The sequence below is a fragment of the Sphaerodactylus townsendi genome, linkage group LG12, assembly GCF_021028975.2.
Source record: "Sphaerodactylus townsendi isolate TG3544 linkage group LG12, MPM_Stown_v2.3, whole genome shotgun sequence".
NCBI lineage: Eukaryota > Metazoa > Chordata > Lepidosauria > Squamata > Sphaerodactylidae > Sphaerodactylus > Sphaerodactylus townsendi.
The window spans coordinates 34,110,995-34,132,521 of NC_059436.1; the positions used below are offsets into that span (position 1 = coordinate 34,110,995).

At 43.9% G+C, this 21,527-nt stretch overlaps 1 protein-coding gene across 1 annotated transcript in view; it reads left to right on the forward strand.

Moving 5' to 3' along the window:
• Window positions 1–21,527, forward strand: part of LOC125441522 (N-acetyllactosaminide alpha-1,3-galactosyltransferase-like) — a 96,603-nt gene that overhangs the window by 28,581 nt on the left and 46,495 nt on the right. Inside the window, exons 4-5 of the mRNA XM_048512131.1 lie at window positions 12,072–12,166; window positions 13,421–13,578. Coding sequence (XP_048368088.1) covers window positions 12,072–12,166; window positions 13,421–13,578 — 253 coding nt within the window. The remainder of the gene's footprint in view (window positions 1–12,071; window positions 12,167–13,420; window positions 13,579–21,527) is intronic.

The window sequence follows — 21,527 nt, forward strand, 5'->3', positions numbered from 1 at the left end:
CAATTCATAGTGATTAAAACATAAACTATAATCTAAAAATGTAGACCATCTGGCTAAAAATCCCAGTTCACAGGGACACTAGTTTGTGTAAAAGGCATAAATACAAATTCCTGCGATAGATTAAAAGGACGGATGCATAAATACCAGAATTCATTGAAGCTGTGTTACGTGAGTGGCTCATTCATCACCTCCCGCCATGCTACGAATGGTGCTAGCAGATGCATGAGCCTTGTCTTCACAGCAAGTGTTGCCTTTCCACAAGGCCATTTATGATTGTCATTGGGTCTCCAATCCACCCCATCTTTCAAATGAACTCAGGTGGAATGGGTAATGGGAAGCTAGGTTCCATGGCAGAGGTATTGTATTGGTTCTAATCCCTTCAGGAAGGGAGCGGCAGGCTAGTTGCAAGGCAGATGTGGAAGTGGGCAAGACCAGACAGAGGCAGATTTATTGTCCTTGTGGATACACTAGCCAATGCAGAGAATGGGCACCCCATTTTGGCAAAGCACCTGCTAGACACCCCAAGGATGGCAGGAGGGGTGGAGGTAGAAAACATGACTTCCCCAACTCACCATGAATTGGTCTGGTAACACAGGGACATCAAGGTTTAGTTCACATAAACCTGCCCTCTGAAGATCTGACAGCAGGGGAAGCTGTACTTCCATATATACGGGTCATTTGAAAGGTGGCACAGCAATGGGTTGCTGATATGAATGGTCTGTTTTATAAAAAAAAATGTTCAGCAGCATCCTGTTTCCCTTATATCTTAATGCAGTCTTGGCAAGTGTTGCAATCTGCCTGTTCATCAAGATTCCCTTCACTAGAATTTTTTTTTTGTAGCACCAAAGATGTCCTTATTTCATTGTGATTGTTTGCAAATTAATGTATCAGGATCACAACACTTGATGAGCCTAATGGTCAGGTGACTTGGAGTATTTCCTTTAACGTCTTTTCTTAGTTCAATTCATTCTGGCATGTATTCTTTTGAATTCATGGCCAATTTTGTGACCTATTTGTCCTTATACACTGATATTTCTTCTATCAGAACTTGTTTCCTTTGGGCACATCCTTAATAGTCATGTATAGCACAATGCACCCATTAAATCTGCATTTTGCTTTGTCATACCAAAATGGATCATTTCTTTTCCTAGAAGAAGAAGAAGAAGAGTTTGGATTTATATCCCCCCTTTCTCTCCTGCAGGAGACTCAAAGGGGCTTACAATCGCCTTGCCCTTCCCCCCTCACAACAAACACCCTGTGAGGTAGGTGGGGCTGAGAGAGCTCCGAGAAGCTGTGACTAGCCCAAGGTAACCCAGCTGGCATGTGTGGGAGTGCACAGGCTAATCTGAATTCCCCAGATATGCCTCCACAGCTCAGGCGGCAGAGCTGGGAATCAAACCCGGTTCCTCCAGATTAGATACACGAGCTCTTAACCTCCCACACCACTGCTGAATCCTAGAATTCTTTCTTTTAATGTGATTGTATGTGAAAATAATCTCACAAAATTTATTATACTCCTGAATCTTGTCTCCCAGCACTGTTGCCCAGCCAGCACGTAATCTACATTGTGATGTGCCCAAGTATATCTTTCTCCATCCACTTATACACAAAGTGACTGTAAATACTGTTAAATATGAGGGTCTAACTTCCTCAGTTGTTGAAACAAATAGCTCAGCGGAAAGTATATGCTGCAAGGCTGAATTTCTAACCAGCATGTCTCCATTGCTGTGACTCAATCCAGTGCCTCCAGAAATAAATAACTAATCATCATGAGGACCAATAGTACTATCCCTGGTTAGTTTATCATTGCCAAGTACAGTATAGGAGCAGCAGTGGCGTAGGAGGTTAAGAGCTCCTGTATCTAATCTGGAGGAACCGGGTTTGATTCCCAGCTCTGCCGCCTGAGCTGTGGAGGCTTATCTGGGGAATTCAGATTAGCCTGGGGACTCCCATCCACGCCAGCTGGGTGACCTTGGGCTAGTCGGCTTCTCGGAGCTCTCTCAGCCCCACCTACCTCACAGGGTGTTTGTTGTGAGGGGGGAAGGGAAAGGAGATTGTAAGCCCCTTTGAGTCTCCTGCAAGAGAGAAAGGAGGGATAAAAAACCAAACTCCTCCTCCTCCTCCTCCTCCTCCTCCTCCTCCTCCTCCTCCTCCTCCTCTTCTTCTTCTTCTTCTTCTTCTTCTTCTTCTTCTTCTTCTTCTTCTTCTTCTTCTTCTTCTTCTTCTTCTTCTTCTTCTTCTTCTTCTTCTTCTTCTTCTTCTTCTTCTATATTTGGTGGCCTCACACGCTAGGCAAAACTGTGGAATTAGCTTGCTGAGATCAAAAAAAGAGCTGAGGTTGAATGGTAAGAGGGAGAGTTGAAAGATAATGTAGATTTTTGAAAGTTAATCTTACTTGCCCAGAAACAGACAAGCAACTTGATGGCAAATACTATCTCTGCAGAGGTATGGGAACACCATTTTGCTGCCTTGTATACTAACCATCAGCCATCGACTCATTTAAACATTCATTTGGATATAATCCCACAATGGTCACCAGTGTCAGCAGGGGAAATTAAGTTGCTGATACAGCAATTAAAAATAGGAAGGCATCGGGTAGTGATTTTATTACAGCTGAGTTGTTGAAATCCAAATAGATTGGTGGGCGCCAATTTTTTCCAACCTCTTTACTTACGTAGATCAAATACTCAAATACCTAAAGAGTGGGATCTAGCAATTATAATGCCTATCCTTAAGAAAAAACTGCAGAGCCGATCCAAATAATTACAAACCAATTAGCTTGTTAAATATAATCTGCAAATTATATACTAAACACCTCTGCTTGAAACTCTGAAAATGGCTTGAACAAGAGGATTTTCTTGAAGTTGAACAAACAGGGTTTAGAAAAGGCTGTTCAACATTTAATCATTGCCTTCTCTTAAACTATTTCATTTAACGATTCCCCATGGTCAATTAATCACATGATACTCACGCGAAATATCAAGGATTCAGGAAGAACTCCCCACTGCCTGATCAACGAACAAGATTCATCCTGGTTCTGGCGCTAATTCTCCTCTTTGCCGAACCTGCTTGAAAGTACTACTTTTTCAAAAAACACATCTTCGATTCAGTTTGGAGGGGGGGATCGGGGGTCTAATCTTGGTTCAAATTTCCCGCTGTGGAGTGTGACGCAAATGCCTTACAACCAATCAGTGCGCATAGTGCTGTTCTCGCGAGAGCACAAGAGAACGATAACCAACCAGAAACTTGGGCAGGGGGAGATGTGATGATGTGATGATGTCATAACGTGAGCACATTTTTGCAGGAGAACAAAAAAAGGTCCCGCCCCAGTATGGCACGACAGCCAATCTGGAGAGACCCGCCAAGCAGATCACATGGTAGTGGGGATTGTTACATTTCTTGAATCCGAGATAGGCCTAGATGTCTTCGCTGGAAACATGCTGCGGTGGGGAGGTTGAAACCTTGATGAAAAGGTGCAGTTTATTTTCAAACTTGGTTTGATCTAGATTGAATTTCGGCCCTAAAATCCTGAAAATGGAGTGGATTCAGTTAATAACCTCATGTTTCCCAGATTACCACTAGATGGCAGAGCTGAAGCAGAATCGGAGCATTTCTAGGAAGTTCCCAGCTTTGTTTAACACAAAATCTGAAATGCTTAAATAAACAGCAATGACAAAAATACTGCATTAAATTTGACTCCAGTTTCAGTTTGCGGGGCAATTCATTTTATCTGCAAGGCCTTTGTGTGGCCTGATGGGAGTTCCCCAGTGCAGTGTGACTGCCCCCATTTGTTTGAGTCCAGGAATGAACTCCCTTCCCCCTGGGGGTTCCTAATCGCAAGACAAGCACTGTACCCTGAAAGGTCTTGGTATGACAATGCACTCTGCTTGATGTGAACTGGCATTATCTCCACTATGAAGAGATTATCCAACACGTAACGTATGTCTTTTATTGCTCATTTAATTGTAAAAAGATAAGGCCATCATAAACTCAAATCAAACAAAAATCAGAACAGGAGGGATTGTTGCAATGCAATAGTAAGGAGGAGAAATATAACACCACCTTGGTACCAATATCTTATTTCCCACAAAACTTCTTCCTGTACCTGCTTCCTTAACACTGCAGTCTTAAACAGAGGTTGATCTTTCTAAATCCATTGACTTCAAAAGATTTAGAAGCATGTGATTTTCCATAGATTGCATGATGGTATCACTTCCTCCACCTGCTAGATCACCCTCAGATATCTCTTGGGTACCTCAGATCAAGGATGAAAGATTTCAAATAGGGTTCAAATAGGGCTATTCTCTTGATAACAGGCAGCTAAATGTGTGTGTACATATAGTACAGGGGTGTCAAACTCGCGGCCCTCCAGATGTTCATGAACTACAATTCCCATCAGTCCCTCCCAACATTAGCATTGGCTATACTGGCAAGGGCTGATGGGAATTGTAGTTCATGAACATCTGGAGGGCTGTGAGTTTGACACCTGTGACATAGAAGAATGATCTGCAATGCATGCTGGGAAATGGGGGGTGGGGAAGGAGGGTAAAGAGCCCTATGGCCACAAGTCAGGAGAACACGCCCAAGAAGACCTTGAAAGGATGTGATGGGGCCGTGTGCCCCTCCAGCTTAGGAGACTGCAGCCAAGGAAGTTCTCCTGATGGTGGTGGAAGTGCTGTAACATCACAGCCAACTTAATAGAAACCTTGCAGGGTTTCCAAGGCAAGAGACTCATGGAGGTGGCTGGCCATTGCCTGGCTCTGCATAGCAACTCTACTTGGTGGTCTCCCAAGCAAAGACTAACCAGGGCTGAGCCTGCTTAGCTTCCCAGATCAGATGAGAGGAGGCTTGCTTGGGCCACCCAAGTTAGGAGTCCTCCTTATACCAGTTAGGGAGCATCTACAGTCTGTTTTCCAAGCAAAAGATTCTTCACCTTGACTCACAATCAAGTTAACAGCAATACAAAAAGAATAACTGCATCAACCCAAATTAACTGCAACTCAAACTGGAAGCCATAACCAGAAAATCAAACCAAATGACCAGGAACAAAACTGTCTTTGCCTGGAATCCTATCAGTTGTATCACACCAGTCTCCCAGTAAATTGTCCTGTTTTTGCAGAGCCTTTGTTTTTTAAACATTTTCATTCATGAAGTAACGTTTCTACCCACCCCACACCACCATCCACAATCCTAAACCCATTATGCCAATTCTGGCAATGTTACTGTGCTCAGAAGCAACGCCTTCTTGTCCAAGTCTTATCTTAGCAACGGGCTGTTTCTACTTCAAGTGGGAAGATGTCAACTGTCCATAAAAATGACCTCCCCCCAAAAAATCTCAAATAAGAGGTATCAGCATTACTAGAAACTTTCAAACCACAGAACAAAGTAATTTCTGTGCACATTTCCCTTCAGAGCATGCAGAGGACATGAAGTGACAGGTTTGCAGGGGCGATTCTAACCAGAGAGGCGTAGTTCCTATTTGTGGACTAATATGAGTCAAAGGCTAGGAAAAGTTTAGTTGGCCTTGAATCAAGCTTTTGTATATTTTCTGTGGCCTATTCCGCATTCTCACTGCCTGCCTCCCATCCAAAAAACAAACTTCCGAGTCAAGCACAGACATGTGTCTCCCAGCAAAGCCTTTTGTTTTTTTTAAGTGACACATTTGTCTCTGTTCAGGTACATTTGCACTGGAAGAATATAGGTCTGATGAAACAGGAGGTAGACTGAAGAGGGGTGCCACAGTAGCCATTTTTGCAGTGCACAGATAAAACATCTTGAGGACATTAAAAGAAGTGTTTTGGGGAGGACGTTTGTACAGCCTTTTCTCCCGAGATGTCTTCAGGATGTTTTATTTCTGCTCAATCCAGGTGTTTTTTTTTTAAAAAAAAACACACTACTCTAGAGATCTTTTGCTTGTGCAAACAGGAAACGTTTTATTTCTCCTAACTGATTTTAAAGCTCTTACCTTCATTTTCCCAGCAGCTCGAAGCTACGGCAACTTGATATATGCGCATATTGCAGATTCTCATATCATATAATTGTAATTTCAAAGACACCTCCCTGAAAACGAAAAAAAGAGGAAAAATAACACATGTCCCAAATTGGCAGTCAAAACTAACTTTTTACACAGAAATGGTGGGCAGATTGAGCTGCAAGCATAAGTGGGTGAAAATGGTGGATGTGAGCTGTGGCAAAAATGAAAGTAAGAGCTAGTGGGGGGAGGCAGAAAAAAGAACCACTTTTCCTGGCCATGTTTTTTTCTGCTCTATTTGGACAAAAAAAAGGTCAAAACGGTCCTTTTAAAAACGTCTGCAAGATGTTTTATTCATGCTGTGCAGAAATGACCAGCGTGTTTCTATTCACTCTCTTAACCCATTGGGATTTGCTCTGCTCATGAAATATTTTTCTGTTTGCTTGGGAGCAACAGGAGTCATAGCCCAGTTGATGAATCTTCGTAGGAAGACAATAGCTCTGCCCTTCACATGATCTAAAACTAGGTCCTGCCAAGACTTAAGCCCCTTCTGCACATGCAGAATAATGCACTTTCAATCCATTTTCACAACTGTTTGCAAATGGATTTTGCTATTTCACACAATAAAATCCAGCTGCAAAGTGCACTGAAAGTGGATTGAAAGTGCATTATTCTGCATGTGCGGAAGGGGCCTTAGAGCAGTACTGAAGTAGAACTGGGTTGCAAAGTACTTTGTGCTGTGAGGTATCCTGAAACACCCCTTTTTCTATTCAGGCTTCTGTTTGTGCCCACCTTTGCCCCTAGAGGAGACTGAGGGGTTCTGGAGGTATTTGTGTTCATTCAGGTGGCTCTTGATCATCCATCCCCACCAGGGCTCTTACCTGTCTTTTTATTTAGAGAATCTGTATGCCACCTCTGTAGAACCTGTGCAAGCTAAAACAAAAATGAAATAAGTCAATAAAACAGTTAAACAAAATGATCTCTTAAAGATAACAAAAACCAAACAAAAAGCCAATAACAAGTCAATCAAAACCTGCCAAGACACAAAAGCAGCCAAAACAAACAGACTGATAAATTTTTCCTTAGGCTAGAATCAGACCATGAAGGAGCTAAAAAACAAAACAAAAGATGAAACCCCTTACAAGTCTGGGTAAAGAAAAATGTCTTGGGACCTACAGGAAGGTTGACACCAGGTGAGCCTCAAAGAGAGGCTGCTGTAGAGCAGTTTGTGTGGATCTCTGAGGACCCTGTGGGGCTTGGGGTCTGCAGAGGTCCTACATCAAGATTGGTCTATGACAAAGGCCTGATACTTGATATCAGAATCAGCTGCGAGGGATTTTCCTGTCCGAATGAGTGTTCTCTACGGGTAGTTTCGAGGAGACAGCGACATGAGCAACAAGTCTTCCTTTGGAGGGTCAGAAACAGTGTGGGATCCAACCAGTTCTCACCACTTCTCTAGAAGTGGTTACTAATTTTTTCTGAGTGCCGATAAGGGGTTATTAAAGCAACCTCCCTGCCCAATAGGGACTGGAGGTGCGTGTGTGCAGCAGCACCACTGTTTGAATCCCACCACCATCGCAACCTGTTATTAAAATTTTTGGAACCCACCACTGGTGTAAGGATATCACCTACTTGGTTCTGTTAAGAAAAAAAGACTGTTTGGGTAGACAGTGTTGGATTGTGCCAGCTGTCTAGAAAAAGAAACAGTGAGAAAGGCAAGTAAGTATGAGTGTTATGGTTTTTGTTTGTTTTCCTTCCCTCCATTGTTGTTTGGGTCCTTAACCCCACAGACATGTCCTAGCAGAAATGCAGTGACTGCTGGGATTCTAGTGTCTGCAGGGGAGCGGGAATGGCACAGCCCAAGCAATCCCTAAATGTGAAGAGGAATGGGTGGAGAGTGAAAGTTGGACACACTGACACAGGGAAGAAATAACATTCACTCCATAGAATGAAGCATCTTGTTATGGGCTCAAGCCACAGCAAAAGGTGTGGCGACCTCAAGATCTCCTTACAGTGTGTATTGGATAATTAGCAAACCCTGAAAAATTAAGAAAGCAATGTTTATTGCAAGCATAACTGGAAAATGATGAACACTGGCCCTCAGAGGGCATCAATGATTATGATACCATGGCTCATTCCGCACATGCAGAATAATGCACTTTCAAACTGCTTTCAGTGCTCTTTGAAGCTGTGCGGAATGGCAAAATCCACTTGCAAACAGTTGTGAAAGTGGTTTGAAAATACGTTATTTTGCGTGTGCAGAAGGGGCCCATGTTACAGTTATTACTGTATTGAGCGCAGGGGGGAAGATGGGAAGAACATGTGTATGCAGTTTTATTTATGACATTGGCCAGGAGACAAGATCTTTGCAAGTCGTGCCATTATGTGACAGTTAAAGAGATTTGAAAGCACAGTGTTCCAAGGTGACATTTTTCAGAGTGAACCTATTAAATGTCTTGCTGAATTTGCATAGGCTAAATTACCAAAGAACTAAGTTGGGAAAACCCTAACTTGGTGAGCAGGTTAAAAAATATATGAAAAGACAAGCCTTTGTTTTGACAAGCTGTTTTTGTTCCTTCTACTCCTTCTGTACTATTATATAATTGGGGCTTGGCACCACAAGAACAATGTCTTGAAACAAAAGAGCTTGCCACCAGAAAACAAGCAACGGCAAACGGAAAGCAAATATTAGTATATCTGATTAATGCTGGTTAAATAAAAGGATTAAAGGTAAATGTGCACAGAAACCCTATTCAGGTTCAGCTGATTGTGTTCGTTAAAAAATACTCAGATTGATCAGTTTGGCAATTGTTTCTACTGGTTTCCATTAGTGGTGCTCAAGCGTCCATAAGTTTGGCTGACGTCCTGTTTGCCAACTGCAAACATGAAGCCGTTTCTTTTGTTGAACTGCTTGTCTGTTCGTTGATATGTTTACGGCTGTTTGGTAGGTTGCTTCACCCTATTCCTTACTAACAGTGCCATATAGAGGAATTAGCTTTTCTTGCATGCGTCCTCCCACGCAGCCCGATTGAATTCTAATCAGAAGGGAGTGAGACATTTTGGCCTCTTTTTTGTTTAATATTTACACTGACTCATAAAACAGTTACTGAATCTTGATATCCATGCTCCCAAACTGGCACGCAAAAATCTACCAATACTCCTTTATGTCAATGGTGATTTCCCCAATGAGAAATTAAAGCCGGATACTCCCAGTTTTCAAAAGAAACAGCACCTTTTCATCGCGGTTTCACGGTCCCCACTGCAGCATGCATCTGATGAGGACATCGATGTCTATCTGGTTTCAAACAGTGCAGCACTCTCCACGAATACACAATCTGCTCAGCGGCTCTGTTCTTCCTCGTCCTGATTGGCTGTTCTGTTGGGGCAGGAATTTTTTAAACTTTTTTTGCGCATTTCCTTTTATTATTAAGGAAAACGAGGAGTATGTGACATAACTCTGCTGTTCTGCCCTGCTACAGGCTCTCCTGAGTCATATCTGGGTCCACTGATACTTTAAACTAGCTGCGGACCCTTTGCTCAATAAGAGATAGGGGATCCCACCCTGCAGCTGGCCCGGGCAGTCGTCAACTCTGACAGCAGACCAATCACCTTCAGACAACTGTGTGGTGGCAAAATGTAACCAATCATGTATTTGCAAAGTTAAAATTGCTTGTTTGAAAGATTGTATAAAAAGTGTCTTTGAAATGTGGACATTGTTTTTGGGGTGATTACAGCATATTGTCCTGCTATTGTTGCAATAAAAGCATATCTGCTTCTTTGAACCAATCTGCATGTCACTGTGTAACTGGGAGATGGTTGGAACTTTCCAGCAATTTCACCTTTGTTGCACAGAATCTTTGATCATCCTGATGACTTTATGATAAACTATCTGCTGATAAGGAGGACACAGTTTCGTATCCAGTCATGAAGTTTTGCTACAATGCTTACAAAATGCAGAAGACTTTGGTTGGCAAGTCTATAAGCGAAATAATGTTATTGTGCTGTTTCCATGCAACGTTATTTGTTCTGATGTTTTACTGTACTAGTCTATGACTGTAGTTAATAAACTGAACTGAATGAACACTTTGCTCACACAAAAAAAATCTTACTGTTCAATGTTCATCAAGCAGTTCTTAGTGGTATTAATGACTGCTCACCTGTTTGGAAAAGCCATATATCTGTGAATGCATTTTATTCAATTTTGAACAAAACCAATTTCTAACTTCAAGAGTTAATGCCGAATCAAACCGACCTGGTGATTGGCTCTTGTCCAGTTGATACTAGAGAACATGGGATGTTTGAACTTTAAACATTTTTGATGTGACTTCCGCAGCAGTCCTAGTTTCGATGGGCAGCACCAGCTTGGGTAAACTACTGAGGAATTATACTTTCAGCTAAGAGATCATCTCATCTTTCAGATAGGTAGTAGAAGTGTCCCCATGTCAGAAGTAATGGAAGATGTGGCATGTTTCCAAATCTTACCCAAGGGCTCCTTCCTGTCAAGCTGCAGGCAAAGAAAAGGAAGGGATTTTTTTTTACAGGCCATTCAAATTCCCTCTTGCAGAGCAGGCCCAGAGAGTTGTGGGATGAGGACACCAGAACCCTAACACACCCACATTCAAACATAGGCTCCTAGTCTCCACCCCTTTCAGCATATTTCTTCCTGACCATACTTACCTTATTCTCCTTACCTACCATAGAGCAGGAGGGCTGGCCTGGAGAAAATGAAAGGTGGAGCTCAGTAAGAGAAGGAATAGCAGGCAATGCAGAGGCCCTGCTGCCTCAAGGAGGAGTTCTTGGCAGCATGGGGCATCAGAAAACAAAAAAGCCTCCCCACTGGCGAAGAGCCCTCCCAAGGAGGGTGGCATAAGCCCAGACCCCTTGTGCCAGTGTTCTGGTGGGCAAAAGCTGGAAGAAAGCTGACTAAGCCTGCAGGGGTCTGCAACCTGCGCCTCTCCAGATGTTCATGGACTACAACTCCCATCAGCCCCTACCAGCATTGTTACGCTAGCTCAACAGTAAGAATGTTCCAAAATGTTCTGTAGAACGTTTCTCTACCATAAAATGGCCTTGAAACGTTCTACAGAGAATGCAAGGAAACCAAAGTAAAATTAAATGTTTTTATAAGTTTGGTAGAAACATTCATACAGCAAGACATAAGGAGGCTCACACAGCAGTTCCTAAGAGATATAAGCAGAGGGGAAAAATAAGTTTGGATGAAAGATTAGGAGGTGAGTAGAAGGGACTTATACATTACCTAGGTTCAGACGAGGGGTTCCTGAAGGAGGCAAGGATTCAGACGGCCAGCATGTGAATCCAAAAGAAGGATGATATATCGTGGCTCAAAACTATCTGGACGCAAGGGAGGTTCAGACTAGTAAAAAGAGCCCTGAGCTTGGGGTGAACTGTACTTTTATACTCCAGATCATAGTCTAGGGCGGGAGCAGGGAGCTCCCTTCCTCAGTTTCTTGGATTTCCATGCTGGAATAGCTGGGTTGAACTGATTAACAGTTTATCTATTGATTTCTAAGTACCAGGACATTAGAACCAATTGTCTATGATTAAATCAGGGGTAGCCTAAATGACTTGGGCAGAGTTTCTTTTAAGAGTCTCTGTCCAGGTGTGGTATGCAGATTTGGCTGAGGTGTGGGGGTTCAAAGAAAGAACAGCTGTCTCAAAGGAGCTGGTAGATTTACAGTAAAGGAAAGGAAATGCAGAGCTGTGGCAGGGTGTTTCCCAGATTCTTTGTGCTGCATCACCTTTGGCAGGGTGTGGTTCAAGGACATGTCCATGAGGCTTCCAGATGTCCTGCTGACTGGATTAACCCTTTCAAAGGTTTGACCTTGCCGACAGGCCTTTCTGCTTGCCTGGCGTGTCTTTAGTCTGGACACACTGCTGTAGACACACACACACACACACGGCTGTTGGCATCTGCCACCTTATATTGCATAAAAACCACTTTGAGTCCGTTGTCCAATAAAGTGGGGTGAAAAGGGTAGGGCAACAGGATGGCCAAGTGGCAGGGCTGATGGGAATTGTAGTCCATGAACATCTGGAGAGCCGCAGTTCTGCTCCTTGGCTTGCCCTGTTGTCCCCCCAGCCATGCTGGTGTGGCTTTTTGTACCAGCAGGTCTCAGAAGGAGCAGCAGTTTCCACATCAGGCCCTGTGGAGCTGCATAAGACCTGGTTGCCCAGGTAAGTTGCCCCTCCACCTGTGTATCTGCCCCTTGCACCGGAGAGACGGGTATGCATGCTGGCACAAGCTGAGCCGGTTACAGAGGGAGATTTGCCCCTCCCTCTGGATTAGGCTGCCTGACTTCATCTCCCTTTTGCCTGCATGGCATATTGTTAAAAACAAAACACCCTGAACACATCCCACCTGCGTCTGGGTGAACTCATGCACTGCTGGGTCTCCCCAAAGCTGCTTTTAGATCAAAAGAGAGATTCCCCTTTACACAGACAGGTCTGGTGTTTCTCTCATCTCACCCTGCCCCTAAGCAAGGCTATATTTTTTTTTCTCCTTTGGGAAGGGGTGAAGTCTTCATCTCTGCTTTGCAACCTGAGCAGGCTGCCAGCTGGAAGGAAATGGGAATGCAGCACAGCAAGACCAGTCTCTGGCTCTTCAGATTTCCCCTGTCCACCAGTTCACTTGCCCCAAGTAGCTGCAGAGATTAAAGCAAAATCTTTTGTGCCCTTCTCCAAAAATGTGAGCTTTGCAACAGATTTTGTAAAGGTGGGTGAGGCAGAATAAAGCTTAATCCAAGAAGTCTTGGTTTCCCCTGCCCCACAGTGGCCTGCAAAGCAAGGCCCATCCAGCTGATGCCCAAAAGCTGGAGTGGCTTACACAAGGAGCACCCCTACTTTATGTACGGAGAGTGCCTTCTCAAAGTCTCATCAGAGGAAACACCATGCACAGAAATATCCCCCAGAAACAATGCAGCTTGGTGTGAACATGGCTAAGTGTTCTAGTCACATACTATAAGTATCAGGAGAATGTTTCCTGAGTCACTTTCTTTTCCTGTTTATTAATTTAATATATTTCCTCTCAGTTTCTCTCCAGTGAGAATCCAAAGCAACTTATGAACAAACGCATTTAAAATATATTTAAACAAAACACAGCATAAAGATCAACCCACCCACCCCCAGTGGTGGGATTCAAATAATTTAACAACTGGTTCTGGTGGCGGGATTCAAATAATTTAACAACTGGTTGTTTACAAGCACCATTTTAATAACCGGTTCTGCCGAAGTGGTGCGAACGGGCTGAATCCCACCACTGCCCCCCCCCCCAATATATAAAGCATCGAGGGCTGATGATGTCCATCAAGGCCATGAGCTGCAAGGCCATGAGCCCCCAGCCACCCCCAGCCTTCAAGAATACCTGCGACAGGTGTATGCAAACAATCAACCTGCATCTTACAAATTGTCAATCCCCTCTCACCCTTGCAGCTGCTTTCTCATCCCAATTTCCCCTGGAGGGAAACAGAACCATAAATACAGGGGGAGAAGTGGAAACTGAGAAGAGAGTACAGCTGCAGCTATTGCAGGACCACCCGAAAACTGACTGCGCCCATTTAAGTGTGAAAGACAGAGGAAATTTCATTCAAGTCAGTTTCCCTTCCACAATTAACAAACAGAAAATGTGTGTGTTTGTTTTTTTTGGAGGGGGGTCCGTCCCTTTCTGAATGCTTGCCCTAACCGGCTATGACGAAATCACTGGTATTCGTTTTGTTTTTTTGCTCCGTTAAAAAAAATTGGTTGCTGATCATGCACACAGGTATTTGCTGAACTGGTGTGCTGTGTAATCCAGGCTTACTTTCCTGAAAAACTTGGCAAGTGAGAGCCTGAACATGGCTTTTTCATGTACATCAACTTGTGCTTGAGAATTAGGCAGCTGAGCAGGTGCCATCTTTTCCTGGCCTTGAGTCAGGCATTGTTTGCAAGAGCCCAAGACACACCCTATTTCTGTCTTGGCTGGTGTCTCCAAGGAAGCACCCAATTCATTGCTTGGGTGCAGCTGCAGGAAACAGAGCAAAAGGAAATGTTTGGGTACATGATATGTACAATACAACCAGTGGTGGGATTCAAATAATTTAACAACTGGTTCCGGTGGTGGGATTCAAATAATTTAACAACTGGTTGTTTACAAGCACCATTTTAATAACCGGTTCTGCCGAAGTGGTGCGAACCTGCTGAATCCCACCACTGAATACAACACAATAACCTTTATTAGGCATAAGTTAAAAGTGGTTTCCGGCATGACCAGGAACCATTGAACAGGGGCGGCAACAAATTGACAAAGTAGCAGTGGATTATCGGAAGGATTTTTTAAAAAAAATTAAATCTTCTATAAAATATTATTTTTAAAAAATACAATAGATAATTACAATATGATAAATGAATAAACTTAGAAGATTAATTAATTGAAATATTTATATGTAAAAACATGAATTTGCAATACTAAAAATATAAACATTTATTTTAAAAGGTCCAAAGTTATATCTCTTGTAAACAGAGTGTGGATACCTGTAATGTCACTCTAGAGCATTGGCGGCGAACCTTTGGCACTCCAGATGTTATGGACTACAGTTCCCATCAGCCCCTGCCAATTGGGTTAGGGTTAGGGGCTGATGGGAATTGTAGTCCATAACATTTGGAGTGCCAAAGGTTCGCCACCACTGCTCTAGAGCCAGACAGATTCTTTTCCCTTCTGTAAACTAGCCCAAGGTCACCCAGCAGGCTTCATATGTAGGAGTGAGGAAACAAACCTAGTTCTCCATATTAAAGTCCACTGCTCGTGCGGAGGAGCTGGGAATCAAACCTGGTTTTCCAGATTAGAGTTTGCTGCTCTTATCCACTGCCCCACACGTGCTTCAGGAAGTGGCACAAAGTCCGATCACACCGCTACACAGACTGGTTCTGATGATTCCAGGGAGCCACACCCCAGTGGTGTCTTGAAGGTCAGCTTGACTTTAAGTGGCTGCTGCAGTTGTCACCTTCTGTAGCTGCCTGGAGGGAACATGGAGGGCTTTTGAACAGCGTGTGAGGAAAAGTTAGAGAATAGCTGTGTTTAATGAGGTAAGATATTAAGAGAGGAATAAGGGCCCTTAGAAAGGTATAAGGGCATGCCCAAAGTCATTTTAAGGGTTTATGGCGCACAGTCAGGTACTGAAGTCAGATGTGTGACCTCACCAGAACATGTGCTTTAAGCAGCCTAAGTCACCTTTTGTGTGTTTGAACTTCACTGTAGTGTGGTGCTTGTCACATGCCTACAGTCAGATAAATGCTCTTATATGTTGTTTGGTCTTCATTTGTAAGGGCGTCTGTATTTGCTTCCAGTTCTGTTCTTGTTTTTGTGTGGTAATGTGTTGTTGCATCTATGAATCTGACAGAAAAGCAGTAGCAATGATTTTTAAAAAGTATACATGTATGTAGATGAGATCGTAGTCTAAGCTACTGGCTGGCAATTACAGTTTAAATCTGGTGCTCTGAAGTGTTATGGTAGCAATGGTGCCGGGTTTTGAAACTTCAACCAATTTCTGTACATTCTAATGCTGTTACTCACATTTGTAGATAATGACTGCATAAAACTTGGGTCAGAAGGTTGGACTTTGCCATTCATTAATTTGAGAAAGGGATCTTTGAGGTTTACATTCCTAACTGAACAGGTCACACTCCTGATAGAAATATTATAATGTTTTAAGTCATTGGGAAAATATATTTAATCACACCACTTATATTAGAAGTAATTCACAAAGGATCAAGCACCTTGTATAAGATGCTGTTAGCTAAGGAAGCTGAAAGAGGCCCTGCTTTGGGAGGGGTGAATTTCTGCACTTTTCAGTAAAGTCTAATAAACATGCTGTGGAATTTGGGTAGGGCCTCTCACCAGAAAGATAAAGGAGACAGAAGTGCACAGAAAACACAGAGAAAAGGTGGAATAGAAACCTGGTTGCTAAAGCAACCAAAATCTTTGAACGGGGCAAGGTGACATAAAGAGTATGCCCAAATATAGAAATGCAAGGTAGGAGAAATCAAATGGTAATGTAGTGACCAACCTGTACGTCCTCTAAGTCCAACCAATGGACTTAGGTGGGCTGTTTTGTGAAGCATAAATTATGTCACACAGACACCCAGCCCTTTGAGACTCCTCCCTGACTCACAGGAAAGAGACCTCCCGAAACTGCAGTTTTGAAAGAACAACCAATAAATCATTTGAGCACTGAAGAAATCTTCTGGAACTGGTTTATTTCAACCGTGGCATATGCCTGCTTTTCGTCTGAGCATCTCAGGACCCAAGGCAGGTCTGAAGAGCAAATATCCCCTGGGAAAACAGTTATTGGCCATCCCTGAGTTTTGCTGTATTTCCCTTGCATTCTCTGTGCCTACATTTAATTCCTTTTTTTTCCTGTGTCTGCATACCTTGGATTGTATGAGTTGGGCTTCCTTAAGATGCATAGGGCTGAAGGATTAGCTTAATGGGAGATTAGTTGAGAAATAGCAGCAGCATACATTATGCATCATCTAAGCCTTGCCAGGACGTGGAGAGTATTCTGTTCTGCCTCCATTCAGGAAAAGATAGAATGAGAGCTAGGATGAATGGTGGTACCAGCATGTATGGATACCATTATTATTAAACTTTTCAATGTTTTCCATGTTATACTCTTTAATAGTGTATTATCATTAAACTCATGGTAGCACATTAATTGTTGCCAAAATTATTTATATTTAAACAAAAAATAATCCTTGAAAATGTTGCACATGTCTACAATATACACAGTGGTGGGATCCAAAAATGTTAGTTACAGGTTCCTATGGTGGTGGGATTCAAACTGTGGCATAGCGCCAGTGGGGCTGGGCGGGGCACGATGGGGGCGTGACTGGGCATTCCGGGGGCGGGGCATTCCTGGGCGGGGCTGTGGCAAGGACGCAGCCACTGTGCCGGTCCTTGGGCAGGAAATGAATGCATGCAGGCGCAGGCTGCCACGCACGCCGGTGCACCTCCTGCTAGACTGCTTCAAGTTCTGCGCCCTACTGCTGAGAGGAGGGGCGTAACTAAGGAAAAAATCACGTGGCAAAATCACCAATTAGTAACCCCCTCTCGGCACACACAAATAATTAGTAACCTACTCTCGGGAACCTGTGAGAACCTGCTGGATCCCACCGCTGAATATACATAGGAATGATCTCGTTGGGTCTTCGAAGCTACGCAGAGTCAGCTTTTGTTAGTTCTTGAATGGGAGACCACCAACAAAGTCAGCGGTTGCTACGCAGGGGAAGGCCATATCCACCTCTTATAGTTTCTTGCCTTGGAAACCCTAAGTTGATTGCAACTCGATAGCACCACAAACACACACACAAACAAACACGCAATGGTGGTTTCCGCACAGGGCACAAATAGCGTGTGTGACATGTTATTAATGAACCCGGTTTCCCCTGCCTTTCTTCGCACCGGAGATTTCACCCCTGCAGGAAGCAACTGCAAACAGTTTGGGGTGCTTTTGGCTCCTTTGGTTTCTCAAAAAATATTGCTAGTTTAGCCATTTTTGTAAAACCCGGGTTGAGGGAAATATGCTGAACTCATTTGGGAGGTGAGCCCTGTGTGAAGTTCTTCCCTCAAATGGGATAAATGGCTCCCTTAGCCTGTTTAGGCTGGGTGGAAACCACCAATGTCCTCCATAAGAAATGTCGCACTTTGTATTTTGAGAAAAGCTCTGTGCTTCATTTCACTCATGTTAAAAGGAAAAAAAACATCATAGGGTTTTTTCAATGCTACCTCAATCCTTGGTGAGGGGAATGGGGTCAAATGCCTCCTGAACATTACATCTCTAATTACAACAAAATATTATGAGAGCTGCCGTTGTGAAATTGTTGTCCGAGTGCTGAGTCTGCAGCCACGGTTCCAGCCTCAAGCTCCATCCTGTGTGGAAGTTGGGGCCTGTGCCCAGTTTTCCTCATTGACCCCGATAGCTTTCTCAATTGACTAATCTATCCTTTGCAATTTGGAGAAGGTGACGTGCCTTGAGGCTGAGAGAAAAAGCAAAAGACTTTGTGTGAGTGAACATCTGTGAGAGAAACAGCAGTCGGGAGAGGAGGACAGAGGTGCTTCCACACAGATGTTTAACTCTGCTTCATCTCCAAAATGAGAGGGGTTGTGAGGAAGCAGGTAAAAAACCCTTTCCCCAACAGCAGTGAAACTAGGGCAGGACCATTTCCCCATGTGTTGAGTAACATGTATGAGGACAGAGAGTGTTACACACAGAAATCTCTGGTGGGAAACTGAGCTGTTACTTCCGCTCAAACAGGCCCATCCTAAGCCCCTGTTGTGAGCGCATCAGCAGTGCTAGTCAGCAGCCTGTGCTCAGTCCACAGTGGAGAAATATGTGAAAGAAAAACCCTTCAACAAGGTGTAGAAAGCACTGCAATTGCGCCAGTCTCCACAGCAATCCTGGCACAAGCCACCAATGACAGAACTGCATGCTGCCAGTGCCCCCATGGTGAATATATGGAAAGAGTGAACCAGTGTGCATTAATGCAGCCATGTTTCCCTGACACTGGGCCACTGATACCCATATACACAAATAATAAGGAAGGGAACAAAGGGAACATAATACCCACCAGTAGACAAAGCACCATGGCATGAACAGGAGGAACCCTGGAGGAAGACCTGCAATTCTGGGTTCAAGTCCCCTCCTTTTTGCTATGTGCATATGCAAGAAAGGAATCATGACCTCTCCAGACAGACCTCTCCACTGAGGTATTCCCCGTAGCTGGGGCAAGATCTCTCTTGCACAAAGATTCGGATCTTGGGTGGTTGAGGTTCACAAGAACCAGGAAAGGAGAGTGTCTACACTGGGACAGCAACAAGGGAATACACAATTTGCATATTCACACGGGCATTCCTGTCAGCTCCCTGGTAGGTCATTGGGGAGACGAACCCATAAGAAAATCAAGGACTATGGATCTCCAAATGGCTGGCATGAAAGCAACGTTCCCGGTTAGCCAGCTCCTGGCTAAGCAGTAGCAGAACAGAAGGATGAAGCCAGACTAGAACTCACAGCTCACAGGAGCATCATATAGCTGAGTACATTGAGAATCCTCCAGCTGCCCTCTGCTATCCGCATAAACCAGAGGAGAGAAGTGCATAGAAAGGCATCTTGTGGTGGTGAGGCAGAGGTTTAGAATCCTCAGGGATCTTCCATTCAGATCCCTGAGGAAGCAAGCAATATGGACTCACAAAAGTCCATATTGAAATTTTATTTTACTTTCCCTGGGCTGAGCCTAACACGTAGCTGGAATGCTCAGAAAGCAGCGCCAGGCACAGCTGAGATTTTGCCCTTTTGAACAGAGTAATTGGTGGGGGGGGGGGCTGCCCATGCTGATTGGCTGCCACCTCATTTTGGCTTGTGTGCTCTCACAAACCCTCTCCTGGATGCACTGAGGGGGCTCAAACGGTTGCTGTTGCTCCTCTTGGGTTGCCAACTCTGGGTTGGGGAAATTCCAGGAGATCTCCAGGCGCCGCCTGGAAGCTGGCAACCCTATTTCTTGGTGATGCTAGTTCCAGTTCCAGTGCAATATGAGCACATTTAGGCATACATTAATTATTACTTTGGACCTGACTTCCAGGCAGCTCTTAAATAATGAGCCACAGATAGGGTAACGGCCTTTTCTTTACCAGTCAGCATATATATTTGATGATAATGATGTGAACAGACTGGAAGGCATGAAATCAGTGGAGTAATAAAATAAAATCTTATAGGAGACTATAGCTCACAGCTGAATTAAAAAATAGATAGGAGTTTTGGTCTTTGCCTTTCTACATGGGCAGGCTCTGTATTCAACTGGACTATCTGAGAATCTGCCAGATAATTTGGCTGAGCTGTAAAGAGTTATGTCAGGCCAAGAAAAAAAAGTCTTCAAAAGAAGACTGGCATAGGTCGATTCCCCACTTACCATTAGATGCTACCCCACGGCAAATAATTCTGGTCCTGCAGCACCCCACTACACCACAGTAGTGACAACGAAGTCACCTTGGATTCTGCCAATTCTCCCACTCTCAGCGTGGGTCCCTCCCACTTCTACTTTGAAGTTAAAAATGTTAAATAATCTGGAAGTAGTAGAAAAGATGAGGTACTCAGTCTTCAGAAAGAGGGTTTCCTTTTGGCATTACTACATAATTTGAGGAGGTCACTTGGTTCTAAATCCATAAGTATCTCTCTCATAGCTAAAGGGAGTTCTGAGAGAAAACTTGGAGAGGGTATCTGTTTGGAGAGCAGGGAGCTGGGAATTCTCTACCCTTTTGCAGGAACTGCACAGTTTCACATTTCCTCAACATAAATTGTGCAGCCATCCCCTTTGTGGGAGGAGCCCTGGCTGGCTCAGTGGCAGAGCTCCTACCTGCTTGGAATGCAGAAAGTCCCAGCCTCAGTCCCCAACACCTGCAGTTTCGTGGATCAGGTTTTGGTGAAGCTCCTTCTCTGCCCGAGAGCTTCTCATCTGCAGTCAAATTGGAGGAGACAGAGCAGGATGGACCAGACAGCGGAGAAAGTGGCTTCATGAGCTGGCTGCAGCTTTAAAAAGTGAGTGCAACTCCAGCTATTGTGGTTTGTCTTTGGTTATGATAGAATGAACTTACTGAAGTCACTTATTTGGAAATGTTTCAATTCAAGAAAGTGATGGATCAATTGATAATGATGGGGTTATTACAGATAAAAGGGCTGCAAAAAAATTTCTTTCTGGACCTCAAATGCATTAGCACTTTTAGGTGAGACGGTGCCTTCGTGAAGTGGAGCAAGGACCTTCTGAAAGTGGCACCTTTTGGAAAGTTTAAAAAAAAATCCCAAGAGGGTTTCCTAAGCAATAGGTGGGTGATGGGATCAGCTAGACTAGATGCCTCTTCATGAGTGGCCAGGTGTGTTCCCTTGATCCCGCTCTGCTCTTGGGAAATGTGCTTGGCCCTTCGGGCTGATTTTTTCAAGCTAAACCCTTGCCACGAGAAAGCCAACGAATGGCACAGGGCCCCATGCCTTAGTAACAGTCTGCAAGATGTTATTCATGAGGGGAAAGGGGGATAATGAGGGTCTCCAGACCCCCCATGAGGCTGCCATCTGGGAAAGGCAATTGGTTCAGAACGCAGTGAGCAAGGGATGTTTCTACTCTGTTTCTTTATCCGTTCAGTTGTATTTTAGCTCCCTGGTGTCGTTTGTTGCTTTTTTGCTACTGGTTTCGCAGGCACGTTTATACCGTGAACCTGTGTTGTATAATTTTTGTATGAAATTTATCTAGTATATTGTATAAAATAGATTTTTAAAAAGAAAAATGCAATTAAAAGTTTTAAAATGAACATATATAGAATTATATAATCAGACCTGAAAGGGGCCACATAGGCCATCTAGTCCAACCCCCTGTTCCATGCAGCATGGGCCTAAAGCATCCTTGACAAGTGTTCATCCAACCGCTGCTTGAAGACGGCCAGTGAGGGGGAGCCCACCACCTCCACAGGCAGCTGATTTCACTGCTGATCAGATAGATTCCGTCATAAAACATAGCATTCCAA